An 18,948-nucleotide genomic window follows, 5' to 3' on the forward strand; every position below is an offset into this window, starting at 1 on the left:
GTTAGGTTAGAGAGCTGTGGCAGGCATGCCAGTCTTCGTTGTTATTTTTTTATAACCACTTCTTGAATGACTTACTGTCTGTTATTAAGTCTGTATGTTACTGTAGTAATTGTTAAGCTATAAGTAATCAATTTGGTGTGCTAATCTTTGAATTGACAGAACCAATTTTGATGAGACTTTCACAAGCAGTTGGGACTTGGGGTGAGACGCAATCTTTAAACTAGAATGACAGGTTCTAAATCTAGTGCTGTCCTTTTCCGTAGTGCAGGGAGCATTACAAAAGGAATAGCATTTAAACCTGTCGCTTTAATTTAGTTTTGAACATAGATTTCAGGCAATATCCAGGCAGGCAAATTCCAGGATTGGTTACTTATGTAAACCCTAAGAACTTTTATTTTTAAAATGAAATAAAACAAATTAAAACAATAAAGATTTAATGACTATTACTTAAAGATCTATACCTTACACCTGTAATAGTATTAATACCTAGGTACTTTTAGATACCTAGGTATTAGGTACCAATAGGTGCATAAATAAGTAGGTACCATACAACTGTATAATTAAATTACATAAGATGTATTTAAGCACCTACATCATAAACAGTTCTTAATATATGTATAGGTATTCTACAAGATTGATGACCTCGGGTTAGTCTTGAATTGAGTTAGGTAGGTACTTGGGATCAGGGAGGCAGGCATCATAATCTGGTAATAATACTGGTGATCTGCAACCTGAAAAAAAAAATTGATTCAGAAAATCACACTAATATTATAAAGGAGAAAGTTTGTGTGTGTGTGTGTGTGTGTGTGTGTTTGTTACTCCTTCACGCAAAAACTACTGGACGGATTGGGCTAAAATTTAGAATGGAGATAGATTATACCCTGGATTAGCACATAGGCTACTTTTTATCCCGAAAGATCAAAGAGTTCCCACGGGAATTTTAAGAAACCTACATCCACGCGAACGAAGTCGCGGGTATCAGCTAGTATTTAATATAAGCTACATAAAATTAGGCAGATAGGGAGGTTCATTTAACACAACATTTCATTAACTTATGCCATGTTAGGTAGGTAGGTAGGTACTTGCTTGTCTGAGTGGATGCAAGCTGGCGTGGCTCCATCATCAATGAATGCAAGGAGTGATAGGTGTTATAGGTACTGTTTGCAATTGTATAAGTATACCTACCTACTTCACCTCTGTGAGGTAATAAGTTTGAAGAACATGTACTGAGTGTTTAGGTACCTACCTAGGTGAATACTTCTAAACAACTACCCAGCTGTGCAACAAGCCAACTCACTATGGCTTTGCACAAGTACCTACCTAGGTAACTATACTGGTGGAATTTTAATAGATTAATTTTATTTATCAGATATTATGATAGGTAGTAGCTACTTTCTATAAGTGAATCCAATCATGGCAAAATGTTCCAGGTAAGTAAATGATGGTGAAAACAGCTGCAATGAAGAAATTTAAATAGAATAGAACTAAATATTCAGATACAGAGATAAGTAGGTACTAATGAATTTATCACTAAGGAATTGAAATTTAAACAGAGTAACACATAAGTACCTACCTGCTTGTACTTGGAGCCACACGTATTATGTACCTACTATAAGGCTTAGAATAATATTATGTAGATATAGGTAGGTAGCGTACCTACCTATTGTGCATAGACTTTCTTAACTTAGCCTCAATGCCCAATGGTGAGGGTGATATGGTAGGTACTCTTTGTGGTCGATCTTCTAACATTACAATTATTCTACCTTAACATTTAGCATTATTAAATGCATTCTGCGAGCCGATGGCTATCGCTGCACAAAATGGATCGTTCGAGATGCACTTTTATCATTTCAGTCTACGGACGTCTGTCGTCTAGGTAGGTACTTCTAAATGTAGGGTTTTTCAAAGAGGTTCACCACACCCAGCCTTGAGGCTTCCTGTGCCCTCATCCAGTCACTTAACGTTACTCTGTAATATCGCCAGTCAATGACACGGTATCCCACACTACACTTAGGTAGGTTCCTGAGGTACGCTGTGCTTGTACCCAATCTCCGCCCAATACGACAGGCATGGATTGTTCATTGCCACTTCAACTTGCTGGTGGCTTGGGCTATGTTAGAACCTTTCTTTGACGGATGCACTATGTACATCACAAATAACGCCGCTGAGTCAAATTTAGTTACACAACCACGACGGTTAGCTTTCACAGTCTGCTTGATCATTCTCCTCGCCTCCCGTGGGCAAATTAAGGCCCAGGGACTTATAAAATTTCATCATTTTGTTTATTTATCACTGCTCTCAAGCTTCTCTCACTGAGTATTTTTTGGTGAGTTACAATTCGACCACCGACTCGTAAACTTACGCGAAAATGACGTCATTTACTAGTTTTAGCGTGTCAAATTGGTGTCAAACGATGAACTCGTGGTTCGGATTTGCTGGTATTGGTATTGGTTTCGACGAAAACGGCTGCCATTCTCGATGGTGACGTATTAATCTGGTATTTGGTATGGTAAAGTAAAAGATATACTCGCATTTGCTCGATCAACTTTAGTTCGTAATGTTTCCGCCTGTGTCGCTGGCTGTAGATGTATGAAAAAACTCGTTTTCGAGTTTAGTATTTTAAAAACTGTGAAATCTTATACTAGCCATACAGAGCTGTAAAGGCAGTTGAAAAACACAAAAGTTTTGTCACAGACAGAGTACATTGAATTGAATAGTATTTTTTCGTATAATCAATGTAGGTATGTAAAATATAACGTAGTGATTACATACTCTTTGGTATGTAATGTACTCTGTGTATTTTATTAATTATTTTGTATTTTTCAGTTTTATATAAAATGGTCAAAGCATTAGAAAAACCCCTGAATAGTGAATTCTAAAAAAATTCTTTCGTAATGGATGAAAATATTGATAATAACGTAGCAGTTTTGGCTATATTGGATAATCAATGTACGTACTCTTAGAATAAGTAGGTATATTAATTTTGTTACTTCACCTGTTTTATTAACTAAGCCCCTAACAGTTTTATTCCTTCGTATATTAGCATCACCATACAAACAGAACATAAACATCACAAACTATAACCATCTACATCAAATAAATCAAGAAGATATAGAAACCAACGAGACTAGTAAACAAAGTAAGTAGATAAAACTTTATGTGCCAGCCAGCAGCCAATATTTTAATAACTGACTTTAAAATAGAATACATTCAAGCATGATTCACATTTGGTCTATTTATAATTACTTATTAGAATGTAACTTTACTTGCCAGCAGGTCAATCTTTTATTGTCTTTAAACTTATTGTATTCTAAATTGAAGGACTTTTATTTATTTTAGATATTATTTGGACAAAAAATGCTACATTAATGTTATTGAATTTATATGAAACTAAACTCAATCTGTTAGACAATCCAAAAAAGAAATCCAAAATGTGGATATCGATGGCAGAAGAACTCAAGCCCTTTCATATTGAGGTAAGTAAAATGAAATTAAATCATTCAATGTCAAAAATGTTGTAATGTCACAAAGAAATATTATTAAAATATAAAATGAAAATTATAGCTAGAATCAACTCTTAAATTGTGGTACGTAAATAAAGCAATGTTTGGTATTGCAGAGATAGCATTGAACCAAAATATTTGTTATTTTTAGGTGACACCAGATCAAGTCAGATGGAAAATCAATGCACTTACAAAAAAGTATAAAGACTGCATTGACAGTGGACAAGGGTCCACAGCTTTCAAGTATTTCAATGAAATGCACCAGATTCTTGGAAGGTTTAGTGAAGACAGTGGAACCTACAGACTAGCCTCAGGTGTGATACAGGGCCAGGAAACAGACAAAGATCATACAATAAATAGAAAAATAGCCTTCAAAAGTTCCACACCTTTCAGAAAATTGAGAGCAGAACGTAGGGCCAAAGTTGAATTAGACAAGCAGTGGATTGAGTACATAAAAAGACAGGAAGAACAAAAGCAAATAAGAGATGAAAGGTATGAAAGAAGTTTAAAGCTGAGAGAGGAAGAGTTGGACTTAAAGAAAAAAGAATTGGAAATAAAACAGTCAATAGCTTTAAAAAAATTACAGTTAAAAGAGAAAAGACAAGAAGAAATTCTTAAAATTGAAAGAGAAAAATGTGCTTTGCTTAGACAGTTATTAAATGGTGGATGATAACATATTTCAATTTGATTTAGAAAAGAAGTCAGATTCTGTGTTCTGTTATAAAAACCCTATCTATAGATTCAGAATTACTATTGTAAGATCTAAATTCAGCAAAAAGGGTTGGTTTCTGATACCATTAGGTTTATGGAAATTGGATTGTGAAATTATTTTATTTTATTAAAAAAATATTTATTATTATTTGTTGAAAATGTAATTACTTTTCACACAGGTACAATTTCAGGTTCAATCAATTTATGTTAAATTTTTTGTAAACTATCTTAAATATTTATTAAGTACTTAATATTCTTTAACAATATCTACTTTACATAATATCCTTGGATCCATCTACATCTTATAATATATTCTTGAATGTACATTAAAAAAACTTTATTAATAAACATAATTGTTTAGTCATTTTCATTTAGGCAATAGTTATGTAATATGCATGCAGCTACAATGGTGTCAGTTATAAAAGCAATATTCCTATAAACTGTGAATAGCTTTATTCTTCTAAACCTGCTCTTTAACATGTTAAAAGCTTTATCACTTAATTTTCTAGCAGCTGCATGAAGAGTGTTAAATTCCCTCTGATGTAAAGTCAATCTTTTGTTTTCCCTGAAAGGAGGGACTAGCCAAGACAAAAATGGATATCCTGAATGTCCAACTAAAAATGAATTATGTGGAAAAAGGGAACTTTGGTTTTGTGTTGCAGTATGGTATATAGGAGATTTCTTCAATACTCTTGTACAACTTGTAGACCCTGGTTCACCACAATATATGTTAGTAAATTTTAAATTAGCATCAATTGTTGCCTGTAAAATTATGGAAAAATATCCTTTTGTATTACAGTATTCTCTTGCATTTTTTGGTTTCTCAATTTTCACATGTGTACAGTCAATTATGCCTAGCATATTAGATATCAATGTTTTACTATGAAAATTGTCACATATTGTTCTAACATCACTTATGTCCTGCGGCCATTTGATAGCTTCATTCATTTTAGTTAAAAGCCAAGCAATAACTCTCCTTATAACTCGGAATGTTGAAGATATTGATATATCAAACTTTGTGGCTATGGGTGTAAGGGGCTCTGTAGTTGCTATAAAAGATAAAAATATGTAAAAACACAATCTGGGCTCCAAAGGCTTTAAACCAAATTTATGATTAGCTATATACCCAGACTTTTCCAATTCATCTGAAACAATGTACGTTTATAAAAACGATGGCATTGAAGATCCAAAGAATACTTTTTAATGTGTTTACCTACCTATAAGTCTATACGCAAGTTTTCGACTTAAACCCAACCGGTTTTTAAACTCTACTTCCGTCCAAGATTCTACGATATGTAAGTAATCGTCCACACGTTTTCTTCTTAATCTTATAAGGTAATGCATAAGAGGAAAAAAAAGTCGATCTTCATCATTATCATCTTCCGAAAATTCTGATCTTATACTGCTTGCATCGCTCCAGTCACTAGATTCACTACTATCATTATAACTTGTTATAGTATCAGCTAACAGCTGTAGTGCTACAGCTTTATTAGCCATTGACTTTTATTTTATTGCTTTCAGGTAATGAGTACAAAAAAATACTATTTTCTTAATATATGGTTTTTCTCAGTACCACACAGCACAATACATTTTGCCTATCTCAAGTAGCTTGAAACAGGCACAAATGAGATTTACCGGTAAAAACGTGCAGTTAAAATCTAAAACTGTATTACTTTAAAAAGATCGAATGGATTTATTTCAAGTTTCGAATATTTTGTAAACAAATAATTTGACATTTATCAGATGACAGTGACGTTTAACCACAGATTTTTTTTCTTTAAATCTGGCTTTACTCTGATTAGCCAATGTCAAGTTTGTAGAGTTTTATTTTCAAGTTATTGAATCTATACAAGTATGGACTCCGTCTGCGCCGGCGCCCGCCGACATACGCGCGGCGCCCCTTTAGAGCGCTTCCCAGTCAGTTCCACCACCAAAAAACACCAACTAACACAAAAACCAGCCACTCTTAACAAAAAAACACTCCAAACAAGCACAGCACGCCCGCCAGCAAACGCCATCACAGACGAAGTCAACCACAGATTAGTGCAATAGTTTGATTAATCGAAACGTTCGGACTCCGGGTCCAACGAGCCTATAATGCTCGGGCTGAAAAGTTTGACGGTAATATCCATGGATTCTGATTCATGCGGCTTGGATCTCGCGTCTGTACACATATGATTTTCTGAGCATGGCTCGCCTATTCATTCATCTCTGTTGTACACATAAACTGGGCCAACAGTAGGCTCAATAAAGTTAGAGCCCAGAGCCGTAAATCCAGTTGAGCCAACACGTAGTGATTACATGCCACATGGTGGTGGTGGGCGGTGGTCAACAGTAGGCTCAATAGAGCTAGTACCCAGAGCCGTAAAGCCAGTTGAAGTGGTTGAAAAAAGCGTGGGCCTTTGCACGGGAAATTGAAATTGTTTTATTTTGTTGAAAAATAAATAAAAAAATAGCGATGAATGAGTGACTCAAAATTCAAATTATTTCTATGAACTATTTGGAGGATTACTATCTACGCGATGGTAAAACTTATATTTTACAGTTGTTATTTTCACTTATGTTCACTTACACACCAGCATAGCCAATTATTGTTCAGATTTCAGAAACTTTGTACTCCAATAACACGGAAAATCATTCTCATATTGATCTTCATGAAAACTCAACAAGTAACATGTCTGAAAGTGCCGAAAAATCAAGTAAGTATCTAGGTAGTTATGTTAATTCCATTGCAAGAACATGATACTGATTTAATGTTAAGCCTGACCGTGAAGTTCAGCATTACAGCGGGGCCGCACGAGGCAAAGGTAGTTATAAGCATAGTTCAGTTCACTGCTAGTGTGGGTATCAGATTATTAAGATCAATAAAATTAGTATACCTATGTATTTTTTGAGAATACTTACATATTTTATTGTTGTAGATTATTATTTATGTAAGTGAATATTTTATTTTGTACTTTGTAGGTACCTAATAACAAAATAAACAGGTGATAATATAAAGGTTCTGCACTTCTAAAAAAAATTAACAATCAATATAATTATGTTCTATGCTCTGCTAATTAATTAAATTAACATTCAAAGGTTCTGTTATAGATGTCACATGGACAAACAGTGCTACAATAACATTGTTAAAACTATATGAAAACAAACTTGAAATGTTGAGAACCCCTAAAAGGAAAACAAGAATATGGCTAGCTATTTCTGAAAGCTTAAGAGATTACAATTTTGAGGTCAGTGTGAGGATAAATTAATAAGAAATCAATTGCAATGCGTCTGAAGCTGAACAAAGGGGCAAATTATCCTTTATATGCGTTTCTTGAAATTACGAAAAATATTTTTCTTAGTTATTAACTGTATTTCTGCAATAGTCACTGAGTCCTATAAAATCCATTGATTTATAAAATCTAAATATATTTCTAGCTAAGACAACACATGGCAGAACTTTTCCACATTTTATTTTGGGGCCATTATTAAGAGTTTTAAATTTATTAAACAAAAATATGTTATTGAAAAAAAAATTTAAACAAGTTTCTATATTTTAGATGACAGCTGATCAAGTAAGATGGAAGATAAATGCACTTACAAAGAAATACAAACGATGCATAAATACTGGACAATCTATAAAATTTAAATATTTCAAAGAAATGGATGATATACATGCCAAGTATAATGTGGATTGTGATATATTTGTTTTAACTGAATTTATTCACAAGAAAAATGGTGATTTAAATGCACTTATACAAACAAACAGTGAAAGTAAAGCTATGACTAAAATGCGGAAAGTAAGACTGGCAAATAGAATTGAATCGGATTTAACTCAAAGCAAATTAAAATTAGAAAAACAATGGCTTGAATATCTAAACAGGCAAGAACAAAACAGATTATTGCAGGATGAAGTATTTGATCGAAATTTAAGAATAAGAGAAGAAGAATTAGAATTGCGTAGACAAGAGTTAGTAATTAAGGAATCATTAGAATTAAGGAAGTTACAGTTAAAAGAAAGAGAACAAAATGAATTACTGAAGATTGAACAGGAAAAATGTGATACGCTTAAATTTCTCCTTGATAATAGAGATGTATCATAAAAATATGCTATATCTTGTTTTATTTTGTAGGTACTTATTTAGTGTTAATGCAGTGAATTAAATTAATTATTATGTGAGATTGCATGTCCTAATATTTCAAATACCTAGGTACTTAATTGAAATTGTATTTTTAATGACAATCGTTTAAAGTGCTGGAGTTATATAAAATCTACAAATTGCAAAATGCTAAGTTTGAATACTATGATCAAGATAAGGATATGAAAAAAAAACCATCAAAAATACAATGTACCTACATCATAAAAAGCAAAAGAATACGACCAAAGAGTAAATGTAATATTCCCGCGGTTAGATAATCTCCATGGACTTGGAGATTGGCTGCCGTGGCCGAAATTATGTCGAGAGGGAGACCACGAGTTTCAGTTCAGTTGATCAGTGCAGCAAATATAGAACTTTGTAAACTGGCTTTACAGCTCTGGAGTCTAGCCCTTTTCAGCATAAACTACAGCGTCTCCCTTTTTGAAGTGACAACGTCTTTATAATTCGATAGAGCCGGCTGCACGCACGAAATAACATGACTCATGCGGCGTTACCTCGCTCTGAGGCGTTCCATGTAAGGCTTGAAGTGCAAGTGAGAGCGCGGAACGAGCGACAAAGAAGCACAATCGGCCTTTGTTGTCACGTTCAACTATCGTCAGTAAACCGATTTTACAGACAACCAATTTTTTTTAACTGGCGTTACAGCTCTGAGTTCTAGCTTTTTTGAGCACACAGATTTATATAAAAATTTAGAAAATTACGTCTATGAAAAATATTTATTGTGTCCTTATCATGGCCGATGTAGGAATTAATAACTTTTGTCTCTATACTCTGTGGAGAAATAAGGGATACCAACTTTACATTACAATATCCCTAATCCCGCCGCAACGCAAAATAGGATAAATTAAATCAATTGTACAGAATTATTAAATAAAAAGGTGTGAAATTTTAGTTATGACGGAATTATACAGTTATAAACGATATGAGAAATCATTGGGGCTACTTACTACGAGATTTGTGTCACTTCTTCAAAAAGCAAAGGATGGTGTTTTGGATTTAAAAGTCGTAAGTAATGCCTATGCTATCATCATTTTGTTTGTCAGTTTACGCTCGAAAATAAAACTATTTGAATTCACAAGCGGGGAATTTTGTATATTGATTATTATTATCGTTGTAATTACATTTCAGGCCACTGACTTATTAGCTGTTAGACAAAAACGAAGAATATATGATATTACGAATGTTTTAGAAGGAATTGGACTTATTGAGAAGCGTAGTAAAAACAGTATACAATGGAAGTTAGTAAAAGTACTTACTTTAATAAATATTCATGTGTTCTCTAGAATTACTTCAATAATACAGTTATTATTGCAGAGGAGCGGCCCCTGATTCTAATACATCAGATGTTGGGTTGAAGGTGATCCAATTAAGAAAAGAAATAAATTTTTTAGAAGAACACGAGCAATTATTAGATAAGTATGTTCGTTTGTTTAAATTTCTACTAAAAATTAATCATTTGATAAGTGTTTCCATTGTAGATACAAATACAGTCCAGTAAAAATGTATCCGCAGTGAAGACAGTTTAACATAATGACCCCATGCAAAATCTCAATTTTGCAATATGGCCTTTCAAAGCTTTGCGTAAAGCAGTAATTAAACTTAAGACGACAAAGTACTATAAAGTGACCCCAGTGTCATCATAGGTCATAGAAGTTATCAAGACGAGGATTTTTACAAATTACCTGTTTGAAGTTTCAACTTTCAAGATACATCTGATGTAGTAACTCATTACTGCCAATTTTTGTTTTCAATGTGTGAATTATATTATGATTAATTTGTCACAATCTAAATAATTATATTGGATGAGTAAGACAGTTTTTTAAATGTAGGTACATTTAAATTTTTGCTGGGATAAGTACCAAAGACAGCCATAGATCTTAGGTGACACATTCAGTGCTTAGTGTTGAAGGATCTTATGCCAACATCAAAGACTTATAAATAGGTCACTTATATTGTGACTTTTCATTAGAGGATTTTTTGACGACCTCCCTGATGCTGTGGTACTAGTATCTATTTTATAATTTCAGGCAAATGCACTGGATAGAACAAAGTATTAAAAATGTTATTGATGACGCTGACAATGAGGCTTTGACTTATGTAACAGAAAGTGATATTAAGGAATGCTTTGAGGATGACCAAATTTTTGTTTTGGAAGCCCCTCTCGGTGCTGATTTGGCTGTTGGACGTGTTTATAGCAATGTAAGCAATAAATTACCCGCATAAAATATTATAAGAAGTATAGTTATAGAAGTATTATGCTGGATCCTAATTAGCTTTGGTGTGTGGCCCCCATCCATCTTTTTCCATGTTCCTCTGTTAATACTAATCAAATTATCAATAGACAGATTTAGTACTACATACAAGGAATATTTTTTTCACTCTCCATTTTTACTCTTTCCACTCCGATTTACTCTCCACAAGGTGTCGCGTTGTCTAAGGCTGAGATCTTAACAATTAAAACAAGACAGACTTATGTCTATATTACATACATCTGTCTCATTTATATTCTAAGTGAAAGCATAGACTACATAGTCTACAATCTATAGATCTCAGCCTAAGTTATTCATGAGATGCTGACTTGAGTTAACATTGCATAACCAGAGTGTCTCAAATAGGTCACACCACCCTCATAACTTCCTCAATCTATTTATGGACAATTCTCAATTTTTAAGGTTCCATACCTCAAAAGGAAAAACGGAACCCTTATAGGATCACTTTGTTGTCTGCCTGTCTGTCCGTCCGTCCGTCGTGTCTGTCAAGAAACCCTATAGGGTACTTCCCGTTGACCTAGAATCATGAAATTTAGCAGGTAGGTAGGTCTTATAGCACAAGTAAAAGAATAAATCCGAAAATCGTAAAGTGGATACATCATTAAAAAAAAATTAATTAATTTAAATTTTCAAAGTAAGATAACTATGCGAAGTGGGTTAAAGAGCTTTACCTGTACATTCTAAAACAGATTTATTTTATGCATAATGGTTTTTGATTTATCGAGCAAAATGTCGAAAAAAATACCCGAGTACGGAACCCTCGGTGCGTGAGTCCGACTCGCACTTGGCCGGTTTTTGGTTTTAGAATTATATTTTTTATATTTTTTTCCAGGAGCCAGGAAAAGATAATAAATTATGTTTACATGTGAAATCTAACAATCCCATCGGAGTTATATTATTGTGTGATGTGGAAAAAGAAAAGGTATGAAATGGGCATGAATAATAAATTCTTTTGTATACCCTTCTTAAGTGAGGGACAAATTTTGTGCTAATTTGGTGTAAGGAATTTTGCAAGCTGTATTTCACTCTAAAGCTAGGGTTTCGTAGGGTTTTTTTACCCAGACGCGGTGCGCTGCGCGTCGCGTGGTGCGTTGCGTCGCAAGCAGCAGATGCATTTAGCTCTATGTATTTAGTACAGAGATAACTTGCATCCCAAAGATGAATATAGGCTACTTTTATCCCGAAAATCAGAGTTTTTAAAAACCTAAATCTACGCGGACAAAGCCACAGGCATTGTTTAGAGTAACAGAGAATTACACTGATTATTTTATTTTTATAAATTACGTCAAAACAAACACTAAACTTTCAGGTCACAGAGGACGAAAACATGGACCAAGAAGTGCAAAGTTACACGGATGGTGCTGAAGATAATGTATTGCAATGCCCTAGTAAGTACCCTATACAAATCTATAAACAAGTTATTGTTATTGTCATGAAATCATCACACAATATATGAGCCATCTATATAATTCTAAGGGGGTAGGCACAGCGATAACCGGGACCGACGAATTAACATGCATTCCAGGGCAGGGAGCAAAACTAAAAGGCCAAAGTCGGTCACCCAACCAGTTACCAACTAGGGTCAACGTTACTTAATAACCGCAATCCATTGACATGCGCTGTCACAACTTGCCCCTCTTAATATATCTGACTGTGATGATCAGTTTAAAAGACTGAGATCATGGTTGAAATGAAGTAAACAAGGACCATAAAAATGTTAATCTGAAGTTATTTTTTTCCAGATTATCTTCTAAGATTAAGTCCACCTGCTACTAAGCAAGACTTTTCCTTTTCGTTGCGTGGTTCGGAAGGTTTATGTGATCTCTTTGATATTCCGTGTTGAAAAATCATGTTAGTTTTTGATATACATTCTTATTTTTTCTATACTTAATTAGTGGTCTATGAAAGACTACGTTAGTTTTGATAATCAATTTAACTTTTTTTGGATCTCTGATAATGTAAATAACATCAAAAAGTTTAGGTAGTCATGTATAAAAAACTATTTCTATGTATAAGAGTATATTTCTTTTTTAGAGGATGTTAAGGGGTTAAGTGAAATAAAATCAACTTTTTTACTAAAACTATGTATTTCATTTCTTACTTAGGCTTGGGAACAAATCTGTCTAGAACACCAAATGACTGTTTTGGTATATTTTGTTTTTCTGAATCAGCAAGTATCTTCTTTGCTTCGATGGCTTGATTTACAAATTCCTGAAAAAAAAAAGAAGAAATTTATTGAATCAATCAAATATTTTCCAAAAGTAAAGGGTGAGGTAGTGTTTCTTAAATTTTAATCTTACTTTTCTTGCAGTCTCCTTCATGATTTTCTTTCTTGCAATGTTGGTTTTGCCTTTTTTCTTATGTCTCGGCGTAAAGTCCACTTTCTGTTGTCTCAAATACTGAAAAAAAAAAAATAGGTTTTTATTAGTAATAGATAGCCTATTACAATACAACTCATAAACTTTTCACTCTTTACAGTACCGTTTACCGCAAACTAATACAAGTGAAAACCAACCAGAACGTCTTAACACTGGAATGCAGGGCTTCTTTACAGGACGGTTATATTCAACCTTTATGCATAGCATTAAGGTTGTGTATGACACATGTCAGAATGACACTTGACTGAATTCCAGTGTAAAACGCGCGGCGAAACGCGTCGCTTACGCATTTCTACTAGAAGTTTTCTGCTATTGGTTTACCTTTTACGTAAGCCAAGGAAAAGTAAAATGCATACATTTCGAGAACGCACTCGCCCTTATTTGCTCAACTGTCATGCCAAATATACGATTTACCCTTAGATTAAGGACTAAAATCGGACTTTTGACATGACAGTTGACACATAGATCAAATAATGGCGAGTGCGTTGTCAACATGCATGCACTATATATTAAAAAAACTCAAAATTTAAAAAAACCCCGACACAAAAACCTATATAAGTAAACTAGAAAAGAGCTGATAACTTTCAAACGGCTGAACCGATTTTCTTCGATTATAGCTAAGAACACTCTCGATCAAGCCACCTTTCAAACAAAAAAAAAGCTAAATTAAAATCGGTTCATGCGTTTAGGAGCTACGATGCCACAGACAGATACACAGATACATACGTCAAACTTATGACACCCCTCTTTTTGGGTCGGGGGTTAATAATGAAGTAAACTTACCAAGAGATTCTTCTTAGCTTCCATTTTGTCTTTCATGGAAGGCACATCTACTTCCATAACATCAAACGGATTGAGAGTAATAAGTTCTGCAGGAATCTTCTCAAGTAGAGCCTTAACTTCGGCTTCCTTCCTTTGTTTTTTGGTTTGGAACGGATTACTCTCGAGGGCGTCGAAGTTTGGTTCGCCACTGCCTATATAAAGGAAATAAATAAATTTGAAAAATACTTCATGCCATATATTTTGAGAACGCACTCGCCATATTTACTGTATGTGTCAACAGCTTTCATGTTAAAAGTACGGTATTCTTAGATTAAGGACTAAAATCATAGAGATATAATAAATCGTACTTTTGACATGATATTTGGACACATAGAGCTAAAATAGTGAGTTTTCAAAATGTATGCATTATAATTTTTTTTTAAGTAACAAAAGTTTACCTGGTACAATGATGCTTGAGAACCCTTTGCTAGTGCCTATTCCTAAAACATCTTCATATGGGCAGAATTTGAAATTGTTTATGGATTTCGCCATTCTATGCCTCAAATATGGACTTTCTGATGTTTGGGTACAACAATTACTGAAATAAAGATATAATATAATCTTGTGTGAAGAAAGTGTGTCTGTTTGTCTGTATGCTAGTTTTCACGGCCCATCCGTTAATTCGATCCAGGCTACTTTGTATCTGGGAAATTCAAAGTTCCCAAAAGTAAGTTTCGGTTTTTTAAAAACCGAAACTTACGCGGACTTAGATGCCTTGCAGCATCACTATCACTATTACTAAAAAATGTCTGTTTGTTGGTTTGTTCTTTTATCACGTCGCAACGAATTAACAGATGGGCGTGATTTTTTGCATGGGTATAGATAAAGACCTGGAGTCACGTGACAAGTGACATAGGCCACTTTTATCCCGGAAAATCAAAAAGTTCCCACGGGATTTTCAAAAAACTAAATCCACGCGGACGAAGTCGCAGGTATCAGCATTTTTACAATAAAAAAGCAAAAGAAAACTACCAATAATAAAATTAGTACCTGTATATTTCCACAACTTCCCCCAGACCCACAGCCAACATATCTTTCTGCGAAAACTCCAAATCTACAGGCGCTGACCGCAGTTTATAATGTTGCAATGGTCCGTCCAGATTTCTGATGTCCCATATTTTTAAGCTTCTATCCACTCCTGATGTTGCCATGTACCTAGAAAAATTCTTTATGGTAAAAACAATGAGCCTTGTTTTAAGCTTTTTAGGGTCCTGAAATCTGAATCCGAAGTGTGCCACTGGAGCCTCCGCTATCCGTCCGTCCATCTGTTTGTCAGTGAGCTCTATTTCATGATCCATAAAAGGTAGTTGAAATTTTAGCACAAATAATAAAATACCAAAATTTAAAAAGTCTGTAGTATAAAATTATTGTAATGGTACGGAACAGTTCACGTGCGAGTCCGACTTGTACTTGTTTTTTTTTTATAAAGATGCAAGCAATGTTTTGTGGTATGTCGCAACATACTCTAAGGAGTTGATTCCATGACATCTTATTCCATGTCTAAATTATAAATAGAACCTCTGTGTGGAGCTTTCAAAGTCCAAGGGTTTAGGCTGGATGTTGATAAGTCATTCAGTAAGTGAGTCAGGATGTTTCTTTTTATGTATTGAAATAGTTAGTACAGATATTACATACATGCCCCGGTTATCCACAGCAATTGCAGTCAATGGTGTTTTATGGCACAAAATCTTAGCCAATGGTTTCTTCACAGTTGGAGACCAGAGGGAAACCACACCTTTGGAGTTTCCCAAGCACAATGTGGCATTGAATGGGTTCTGTGTCATGACTGGTGTCCGTCCCATGTGGTTGTTGTAGTGCCCGACTATTTCTCCTATTGAAATATCTAACCATGACATGAATCCGTATTCGTTCTGTAACAATATTTAACAATCCATAAATAAAGTTTGTACATTCATACTTCTTCAGATGGCATCGCATGTTTACAAAATATATTTCATTGATATTATACTGGTGATGTTAGTGATTTTACTGAAATCATTTGATAGCAGGGGCTTAAGGCACATAAGTATTATCATCATCGCCAATCTTGACTCAACGCCGGCACACTACTGAGCACAGGTTCACTCAGAATGAGAAGGATTTAGGACATTGTCAACCCCACCGGCTAAGTGTGGATTGCCAGACATCACACACTTTTGAGAACATTATGGAGAACCCTCAGGCAGGCAAGTTTCCTCACGAGCGATGTTTTCCTGCACCCTTAAAGCTAGTAATATTATGTAATTGCGTAAACTTTTCTTTGTGACAAGTACAGTTTTAGATTAAAATATGTATTATATTTATTCATATTCTGGATAATATTGGGACAAATAAATAAAACTGGCTTATGTCCGCAACATGGTCCACATGGACTTAATTTCAACCCTCAATTTTACCCCCTTAATGCTAAAAATGCAATTCACATTAATCTTAATAGCTGTCTGCATACTTTCAGTCAGATCAGTCCAGTAGTTAGAGCTGTGTCTGTGTTGACAGGTCAGCCAGCCCACCACCATCTCCTTTTTTTATATTTAGATTCAACTTACAACAGCAGCTAATAAAAAGTGGTACGGCAAAAATTCCATCTTCAATATCTTGTCCATTCTCTTTACGCAATGTAATTCGATTCCTGTATTATCATAAATGTATAACCATTCCTTTTGAGCAGCAGCGATCATAGTTTCAACATGTAACCAACTGTAAGTAAATTTACAACGTTTTTTAACACGTTAAACGCCATGGGGGTCACCGGTGACCTCACCCTTCCTCTATCATAGCGCCATGGGGGTCACCGGTGACCTCAACGTATAGTCATATTCAAACTACTTTTTCTCGCCGCCGGCCATACTGACTGTTACTTTATTCGTACTCCGTGACCGGCACGGCGCTGTAGAACTATACTGCGCAGTGGGACAAACATACCTTGTAAGGAATTGAAAAAAAAAATGAAAGATAGCGAAAAAAGTAACCAAAATAAAAATTCAGGATATATAATTCAAATTAGTCTTTATTATTTAAACGAAAATTAGCAGTCTTTATTTTTTAACATAGACAGCTAAGATAGTAGGAACGTAATTGATCTAGTAACACACATTCTATCACCGTAAGCGCGAGCGCACTACTGGTGTAGCGGGTGGCCGGCGGGGTGGCCGGCGCGGCGCCGGGTACCGGAAAATATATTTTCTGTATTTGTGCGCCATGGGGTGCACCGGTGACCTCAGCTATGTATTTGACTGTAACTATGTAACCCATGTACAGAATTGAATAGAACTTATTTTCTATACATATCGTAACATAATAAACAAATTACGACCAAAAGCATTTTTACGATTTTTATTTTTTTCTATCGGCGTTTAACGTGTTAAAGATAGCATAAGAACAAATCTGACAGGGCTTAGTTTCCCCGAAGTTGAAAGAGGCGGCTTTTAATAGAGAAGCTTTTCGGATGATGATCGCCAAACTTCGTTTTGAAGAAGGCACGCGATGATGATGATGATGAAATCCGAAAGGAATCCATAGTTAATTAGTTGAGCTATTGTTATTGTCTATACGACTATGCATGCATTAAATTTTTTTAAATCCTTGATTTTTCAAGATAGCCTATGCCACACTCCAGTTCTTTAACTATTAAATCTATATAAACATGCAAAAAAGTCACACTGATCCATTGCTCTGTTGTAGCATGATTGAAGGACAAACTAATAAACAAACACATTTTGACATTTATAATATTATTAGTTCAATTCAAGTTTTTTGAGAAGCCATATTTGTACAGATTGTTCTTGTTCAACTTACCTGATGTCATGTATAGATTCCATAACATTAATTTCAAAATGTAGCTTCTTGGTCACCCAATCAAAACCTGCAAGATGGCCCTTTTTACTGCCCAATAACAGATGCCTGCCATTGCGAGAGTATTTGGCCTGATATGGACCAAAGGCAAGGTCCAATTCAAATATCTTAGTGGCTGCTGTGATATCCACATTATCAGCAATTACTTTTTGTGTAATAGCTGTTGTGCGGTTATCTTCATCTACTTCTAGAAAACTAAGGAGAAAAAAGAGATTATGTATGTAATAAAAAAATGAATCACTTTAATGCATATTTTTGCAAGTTTTTTAAGAACCAATAGGGGTTAGGGTCCCAAAGTGCTGGAATGACAACCTCACGCTGGAAATTGCAGTGTTATAAGACCCCTCACTACTCCAGTAAGTAGCAGTGGCTCCAGTGGTGTCTAGTTATGAGCAGCATAAGGTGGTGTGTGCTGTGGGGACAATGATGGTGATTACAGTAAGCTTACCCTTGGTCTTCAGTCAGTAAAATATCAGCTCTCGCAGCCTGTTCCTCTGCATACTTAAACTTGTTTTCTCTTTTCTTTAATTTCAATGCATATAAGGGGTGTCTCACACCCTTCCCTATTCCTTCGCCTCTTGTATGCTGTTCTAATTTCTCAGGGTTTATTGGAGCCTTGCCAGGATACTGTTCAGCTTTCTTCTCTGTCTCAATTTTCTTTGTTTGAACATTATTGTATTGCTGTTTCTTATGATTATAAGTACAAAACAAATTGGACAATCAATGAAAAAAACTTTTAATAGGTGAATTTTGAATTATTTTACGTAAAATAGTAATAATAATCTATTATTATAATAATTACATATTATATTATCTTTTGCCCCCCCATCATCTTGTGAAATTCATGCCCTACCATATACTAAAATAATTGGCCAGCGAGTCATTGGTATTTCTTTTATAATTACTTACCTTATATTTTTGAGCTTTTAAAATCTTTGCTGTGGATTTAATTTTAAACACCTTCACATTTTGATCCTTATCCTGGTCTTTATTATCACTCTCAGTGTCAAAATATCGGACCTGAAAATAGTTTTGTTTACAAAAATTATAACCTTATTTAATTGAAATATGTAGTCACTATTAAATTCTAATTTAACTTGTTATATTACCATCTTTTTTCCTTTCATTATATTGAAAAAAAGTAATTAATTATAAATATCACCAAAATAATAATTATTTACAAAAAATCCACATGACACATGCCGCATGAGATACCGCCATGCGTATCGTAATTCGTACGACATTGACATTTGACATTTGACATTTGACA

The 18,948-nt window shown here is 34.5% G+C and overlaps 5 protein-coding genes across 9 annotated transcripts; 3 read left to right on the top strand and 2 right to left on the bottom strand.

The window, feature by feature from the left end:
• Nucleotides 1-2,773: 2,773 nt before the first annotated feature.
• LOC123880815 lies at nucleotides 2,774-4,362 on the top strand. Of its 3 annotated transcripts, none has more exons than XM_045929143.1 (4): nucleotides 2,774-2,949; nucleotides 3,023-3,139; nucleotides 3,340-3,476; nucleotides 3,655-4,362. In XM_045929143.1, the coding sequence occupies exons 1-4, from the start codon at nucleotides 2,895-2,897 to the stop codon at nucleotides 4,171-4,173; spliced, it is 828 nt and encodes a 275-aa protein (XP_045785099.1). In that variant the 5' UTR covers nucleotides 2,774-2,894; the 3' UTR covers nucleotides 4,174-4,362. The 3 variants fall into 3 exon arrangements, with proteins under 3 accessions (XP_045785099.1, XP_045785101.1, XP_045785102.1); XM_045929145.1 differs by having other exon boundaries at nucleotides 3,044-3,139; XM_045929146.1 differs by lacking the exon at nucleotides 3,023-3,139.
• Nucleotides 4,363-4,500: 138 nt separating this feature from the next.
• LOC123880814 (protein ALP1-like) lies at nucleotides 4,501-5,958 on the bottom strand. The gene is made up of 2 exons (XM_045929142.1): nucleotides 5,432-5,958; nucleotides 4,501-5,359 (listed from the first exon to the last, which is right to left on the bottom strand). The coding sequence occupies exons 1-2, from the start codon at nucleotides 5,709-5,711 to the stop codon at nucleotides 4,572-4,574; spliced, it is 1,068 nt and encodes a 355-aa protein (XP_045785098.1). The 5' UTR covers nucleotides 5,712-5,958; the 3' UTR covers nucleotides 4,501-4,571.
• A 600-nt stretch (nucleotides 5,959-6,558) lies between these two features.
• On the top strand, nucleotides 6,559-8,304 carry LOC123880816. Of its 2 annotated transcripts, none has more exons than XM_045929147.1 (4): nucleotides 6,559-6,739; nucleotides 6,814-6,913; nucleotides 7,296-7,444; nucleotides 7,757-8,304. In XM_045929147.1, the coding sequence occupies exons 1-4, from the start codon at nucleotides 6,737-6,739 to the stop codon at nucleotides 8,297-8,299; spliced, it is 795 nt and encodes a 264-aa protein (XP_045785103.1). In that variant the 5' UTR covers nucleotides 6,559-6,736; the 3' UTR covers nucleotides 8,300-8,304. The 2 variants fall into 2 exon arrangements, with proteins under 2 accessions (XP_045785103.1, XP_045785104.1); XM_045929148.1 differs by having other exon boundaries at nucleotides 6,560-6,739; nucleotides 7,308-7,444.
• An 831-nt stretch (nucleotides 8,305-9,135) lies between these two features.
• Nucleotides 9,136-12,707, top strand: LOC123880817 (transcription factor E2F4-like). The gene is made up of 7 exons (XM_045929149.1): nucleotides 9,136-9,361; nucleotides 9,485-9,594; nucleotides 9,671-9,772; nucleotides 10,384-10,555; nucleotides 11,459-11,548; nucleotides 11,936-12,014; nucleotides 12,369-12,707. Exons 1-7 carry the CDS (start codon nucleotides 9,251-9,253, stop codon nucleotides 12,467-12,469), a joined length of 765 nt encoding a protein of 254 aa, XP_045785105.1. The 5' UTR covers nucleotides 9,136-9,250; the 3' UTR covers nucleotides 12,470-12,707.
• Nucleotides 12,659-18,909, bottom strand: LOC123880811 (WD repeat-containing protein 46). Of its 2 annotated transcripts, none has more exons than XM_045929139.1 (11): nucleotides 18,788-18,909; nucleotides 18,588-18,698; nucleotides 18,127-18,359; nucleotides 17,622-17,873; nucleotides 16,373-16,523; nucleotides 15,462-15,697; nucleotides 14,817-14,981; nucleotides 14,225-14,364; nucleotides 13,788-13,978; nucleotides 12,927-13,025; nucleotides 12,659-12,837 (listed from the first exon to the last, which is right to left on the bottom strand). In XM_045929139.1, exons 1-11 carry the CDS (start codon nucleotides 18,803-18,805, stop codon nucleotides 12,724-12,726), a joined length of 1,710 nt encoding a protein of 569 aa, XP_045785095.1. In that variant the 5' UTR covers nucleotides 18,806-18,909; the 3' UTR covers nucleotides 12,659-12,723. The 2 variants fall into 2 exon arrangements, with proteins under 2 accessions (XP_045785095.1, XP_045785094.1); XM_045929138.1 differs by having other exon boundaries at nucleotides 18,127-18,365.
• Nucleotides 18,910-18,948: the final 39 nt, after the last annotated feature.

This window comes from Maniola jurtina, chromosome 3 (assembly GCF_905333055.1).
Source record: "Maniola jurtina chromosome 3, ilManJurt1.1, whole genome shotgun sequence".
NCBI classification, from domain to species: domain Eukaryota; kingdom Metazoa; phylum Arthropoda; class Insecta; order Lepidoptera; family Nymphalidae; genus Maniola; species Maniola jurtina.